This window comes from Bison bison, unplaced genomic scaffold (genome assembly GCF_000754665.1).
Source record: "Bison bison bison isolate TAMUID 2011002044 unplaced genomic scaffold, Bison_UMD1.0 scf7180017864487, whole genome shotgun sequence".
NCBI classification, from domain to species: Eukaryota; Metazoa; Chordata; class Mammalia; order Artiodactyla; family Bovidae; genus Bison; species Bison bison.
The window spans coordinates 6982809-6988808 of NW_011495047.1; the positions used below are offsets into that span (position 1 = coordinate 6982809).

The following is a 6000-nucleotide window of genomic DNA, read 5'->3' on the forward strand; positions in this document are numbered from 1 at the left end:
CAGAATAACTTCCCAGAATTGAAGGTCATGAGTCTACAGAATGAAAAAACTCACCAAGTACCTAGTACAGTGGTTAAAAATAAACCCACATCAAGAAATATGCATGTGAAAAAGAGGTCATATAAGCTTCCAAAGGAAAAAACCAGGTTTCCTATTAACCTTAAATGCACAAGTCAGAAGCCCCTGGAACACTGCCTTCAAAGCTATCAACAAAAACCCTTTCAATCTGGAATTCTATACCCAGTTGTACAAGCAAATTAAGAGAGTAAAACAGTAATTTACAGATATTCAAGACTTAAAAATTCCATCTCCCACGAAACCTTCCTCAGAAAGCTACCGACAGATATGCCTCACTTTAGGGAGCCAACCAAAAAAGCAAGAGACATGGGAGCCAGCAAAGAGGAGACCCAAGGGAAAACTTTCCAGGGTGACAGTGAAGGGAGAGCAAGAGAACAAGCCATAAACAAGATCTAAGGAGTAATCCACTCCAGACTAGAACATTCAGAAATTCTGGGAAAGACTTCAAGTGCTGAAAAAGATAAGAATACCTAAAATTTGACTAGATTACAGGAGACTGACAGTTTATAAAGTCCAGATCCAGAAATGAATTTGTGCCAAGTAATCAAAAATCTTAGCAACTAAGTAAGACAAGTATTAATCCAAAGAACAACAAAACACTGTGCAGTAGAATAATCATAAGGTACTTGTAGGTCAGCAGTGAACGCAGTTTGCATAGTCACAAGTGATTGTGACAGTTGCTCAGTCATATCTGACTCTCTGCAACCCCATGGACTGTAGCCGGCCAGACTCCTCTGTCCATGGGATTCTCCAGGCAAGAATCCTGGAGTGAGTTGCTATGCCCTCCTCCAGGGGATCTTCCTGGCCCAGGGACAGAATCTGAGTCTCCTGCATTGCAGGCAGATTCTTTACCATATGAGCCACCAGGGAAGCCCCACAGAGTCATAAAGTAAACCATAAATATAGAGCTAACCAAAATTATGATTAACTACAGTGGAAGACGGGAAAATGGAAAGAGTGTGGATGCACAGTAGAGGCAGAGGGCATGAGAGAGCCAAATGTTTAAATTCTAAGTGGAAAAAAAAAATGCTTTAAACTGAAAATAAAACCATCATGAAACAAGTGCCTTAGCATTACAGTGGTGAAAACAAAGAGCTGTCACTCATAACTCTAGAAAGCAGACAGTGAGGGGCACTGTTTTCTTACAAAGCCTTATAGGACTGTTTGACTCCTGAATCAAGACCTTAAGATTATATTTGACTCTTAGAAAACTGAGATGTAAGGAGTGCTGAAAGACTCAATAGTATTCTGTGAGGTCTGTCTATTACCTAGCATGCTAACACCCTAGGAACACTCAGAGCTGTACACCTTATACGTTAAGGAGCGAGAAGGAAATAGTACTGAAGGCTGTCTATGCCATGCTAAGTATAGAATCACAAGGAAGTTTTAAAAATCACTGTAAAAAAAAAAAAAAAATTACTGACTACAGGGAACTCTCCTGGTGGCCCAGTGGTTAAGAATCCACCTTGCAATGCAGAGTACACAGGTTTAATCCCTGGTTGGGGGAACTAGGATCCCATGGGCCAGAGAGCAAGCAAGCCTGCTCACCCCAACTACGGAGCCCATGGACACAACTAGAGAATCGGTGTGCTGCAATGAAAGATCCTGTGTGCTGCAACCAGGACCCAAGCACAGCCAAATAAATACAATTACTAACTACACACGTATGATTTTTTTTTCCAGGACTGCTAGGCGATGTGTAATTTTTAAATGCTGTGCTTTACTGACAAGATTTAGCTTCCCTACCATGGAAATCTCTAGCAGCTATGCATTCAGGACTGTTTTAAACTGCTTATGCTAAGAGACACAAAACCAAACCATTTAGTCTTTTCCTTTATACCACTTTCAAGGACAGGAGGCAAAGTGAAAGGCTCATTCTGCCCCATGGCAGCCTACCTGCAGAATTCTGTCCTGGGAAGCTGGCGTCCGTGGTGTTCTCAGAGCAATGCTGTTGTTGGTGACATTGTACTCAGACAAGAGAGTACTGGAAGCAGAGTTTGTTATGCCAGATTCCTCAGCAGTCTGACGTGCAATTTCACTTGCTTGGCCTACTTTTACAACTTCTTGGAGTTCTGCATCTGAAATCTGAAGATAACAGTTATCATAGTAGCAATATTTAACCAGAGAATAACACAGCTTAAAACGTCCACATTCTAGAAAGATGAACTGCTTGGGTACACAGAGGTTCACTATACTACTCTTTATTTTGTGGGTTTGAAAATTTCCACAATATTAATAGTTTTTTAAAGTGTTCCCTATATAAAGTACGGGGGAAATTCCATACATGATACAGTATCAAACTGTATTCTTCTATTTCCATACTGAAATTGTCTCAAAACAATATATTAATAAATCAAGACTATAAATTAATAGTGTTTGTACAAAACCATTTATCAATTGGGGGGGCATACTAAAAATAAATTAAAATATCAGAGTCCACTGAGCCACAAAAATCCCTAAGAAAATCAAAAGGTGTTATTTTTGTAATTTTACCAAAATAAATATCCTAAGAACTATTAAAAAAAAAAAGTTACAGGCAAAATTCCAATTTAAGAAATATCACCAGTACAAATGATAGCATCTGACAAAACTATTTTATGTTTATACCCAAGAATTTTATATTAATGTAGCCAGGGCATTCATTTGGCTAAAGTTGTTCAAACCTCCTAAATCCAGTCCCTCTGCTCCATTAAACTGTCCAATTCTACACAGCTGTACTCATCAAAATGCAAGAGAAGCTTATTCAAAATCCCCATGTTTCTGACCAACCACAATTCAGCCATAGGAACAGAGCCTACAATGAGCTGAATCAATTTTTTCTTCTCCACAACTCCCACATTGATTCTCACAGTTACTGTCTCAAAAATAGAAGAACGACACAACCAAACATTCCCTAAAAGACAGTCACCTGAAGTCCACAAGGCCAAATACCACCACTACCAGCTACAAAAAAAAGAGGCCTGGAGCCCCAGTCTACTGACAAATTGCTGCAATTAATTACTAAACCATCACATGAGAAGTTCAAGGCCTAATATTTCTTAGGAGTACCAAGCACCTAAAAGAAAGCCTGGCACATAGACCCGCAAACATTTGCTGAAAAAATGTATAAAAGCATGTGAGTTCACACAGTGAAAAACCTACTTTCATCAGATTACCTGAGGGGCAGGAAGTACTAGTTTGCTCCTCTTTTTAGTAAATTCAGAAACACCACTAGTTTGAAGAATAGCTGATGGTAAATCAGATTCTTTTTTCCTTTTCAAATGCTGCTTGTCTTTTTTCCTATCTCGTCCTTCTTTTTCACTGTCATGAATCAAGGTGGAGAACAAATTTTTCAAAGTTACTTATAGGCAATAACGTTAAAAGCCATATAAATAGTCATATACTCTGAACAAAATAATCCCTTCTTAAGAAAAGTACTAATAAAAAGACAAAACTATATACATTAAGCTGTTTCCTTTTCCTATACATTACTTAACTACTATGTTCAAAAGGAATATAGAATAGCAATAGAATTATTAAGAAAATAAGATACACTAAGTAATTTAAGTACTAAGTATTAAAACTATGTAACTATAAAGACTACGATGAGAAGCAAAATGTTACATATAACATGAAAAGAAAACCATAAAACTACTCCTATATCATGACTACATTCATACAAAAATACGTGTCTGTACTAGGAAAATGATAAAGTATACAAAAAGGGAAACAAACGAAGGGAACAAAATTAAAACACTGGTTTTAAATTTTCCTTTAAAACTAATCTTCAATTGTTTGACATCATTTTTTTTTAAGGATAGTTAAGTTCTCATGAATGACATCCCAGAGTTGTTAGGCTCTAATGCCAGGCCCAAGGTCATTTTCTAAAGGACCAGGAATGCTTCCTTCCCCTCTGCATGTCACCCTTCTCCTCTACCTAGTGTACTCCATCCAAATGACTTTTTTTTTCTTCAATCTTTTTATCTGTAGAGGCTACCTAAAACAAGGTTCTAATCTGAAAAACAAATACAACGGAGTACATTCAAGAAAATGCTGATCCACACTGGCTGACATCTGTTGTTTATTAACAATTCATGTCAATAGAAATATAGAAGGCCACTGGGGGAGTGGAAAACTAAAAATCTTTGATAAGCATAAAAGGTTTTTTCCACAACATTCAGATATAAGATTTAAAGAAACTCTAAAAATCCCTATAAATAAGCAAAAGCCTTTGCATCCTAAGGCATCTGATAAAAATACACACTGATCCCCATTAGATGAAAAGATTTAAGAATGAACTGGTAATGGTCATTTCTTCCTTTTAATTTCATTTTAAGAAAAACAAGATAAAATTTTCACTAAGGAAAAAAAAAAGCAGACCAGATTTTTGACATAATCCTTCAGGCCATTAGTGAAATAACTAACCTGTTTCCAAATGTTAAGTCTGTGACTCAGTGAATAGACAGTTCACTAACAGCCAAATGCTGACATTTCAAGAAATGCAAACAGTATTCTGTGCTAAAAACATTACAGCGAGGGTCACTGGTTTTCTCAGAAAGGTGAATCCATTAAATAAGTAAAAGCATTATGTAAGCCACATTGTGCTGACTAAGAAAAATCTGGCTCTGACAAGGATAATATCTGGCCCTCCATAAAATTCCTACTATACTTTTCCATTTATAAAACCAGAAAGGAAAAAAAAACCAGAAAGGCAACTTACGATCTCAGCTCCCCATCAAGATCCTGTTGTCTTAACTTTCTGAAATCAGCATCGAGAGTCTGGTAGTTTTCCTCAGAAGTATCATAGAAACCAAGAGCAGGCTTTTTTTCAAATGGAATTTCAGCATTATAATCAACTCCTCTTTTCTTTTTTCTTTTCTTCTGAATTTCTATGCCGGCTGCTCGAAGTTCTCTTCTCTTTTGGAGGGCAGCAAGACGCCTGAAGCACAAGAACAAAAGATCACCTTGAAAATCATACACCATGGGGAAGGGATGGCTCATCCAACAGAGCTAAGAAAGCTGTCCAGTCATTTGGGGAAGAAATATTTACTTAAATCCTCACCTCACACCATGCACCAAAATCAACTCCAGTTTTGATTTAAAGGTACATATATATACTAGAGCAAAGAGAAAAACCAGAAGGAACTATAAGTAAATATGTATCTAATCTCTGGATGGGAATATACTCACTTAATATCAATGAAATGATGGGCAAAGAAAAAAATCAACAGCTTTGAATTTTAAATTTTATATCTCTGTAGCACCATTTTTAAAATCATAAAACAGTATCAAAAGGTAAATAGTAGGAAAAAAATTTGCAATTAGTATTAGGAATGGTTAGATATAAAGAATCCAGGCAAGTTTTTTTAAAATGCATCTCAAGGGAATAAAGCAGAAGGAAAGACAGTTCACTAAGGAAAAAATGCAAACAGCTAAAATAACAAATGCTCAAACTACCACACAATTGCAGTCATCTCACACGCTAGTAAAGTAATGCTCAAAATTCTCCAAGCCAGGCTTCAGCAATACATGAACCGTGAACTTCCAGATGCTCAAGCTGGTTTTAGAAAAGGCAGAGGAACCAGAGATCAGATTGCCAACATCCGCTGGATCATCGAAAAAGCAGGAGTTTCAGAAAAACATCTATTTCTGCTTTATTGACTATGCCAAAGCCTCTGACTGTGTGGATCACAATAAACTGTGGAAAATTCTGAAAGAGATGGGAATACCAGACCACCTGACCTGCCTCCTGAGAAACCTGTATGCAGGTCAGGAAGCAACAGTTAGAACTGGACATGGAACAATGGACTGGTTCCAAATAGGAAAAGGAGTACGTCAAGGCTGTATATTGTCACCCTGCTTATTTAACTTCTATGCAGAGTACATAATGAGAAACGCTGGGCTGGAGGAAGCACAAGCTAGAATCAAGATTGCGGGGAGAAA

General features: G+C 37.3%; 1 protein-coding gene across 1 annotated transcript in view; it reads right to left on the reverse strand.

Annotated features, from left to right (window-relative positions):
* CDC5L (cell division cycle 5-like) overlaps nucleotides 1-6000 on the reverse strand; it is a 40665-nt gene that overhangs the window by 25073 nt on the left and 9592 nt on the right. The window contains exons 6-8 of the mRNA XM_010863088.1: nucleotides 4778-4996; nucleotides 3234-3378; nucleotides 1975-2163 (exon numbers count right to left, since the gene is read on the reverse strand). Of these exons, the coding sequence (XP_010861390.1) occupies nucleotides 1975-2163; nucleotides 3234-3378; nucleotides 4778-4996 (553 nt within the window). The remainder of the gene's footprint in view (nucleotides 1-1974; nucleotides 2164-3233; nucleotides 3379-4777; nucleotides 4997-6000) is intronic.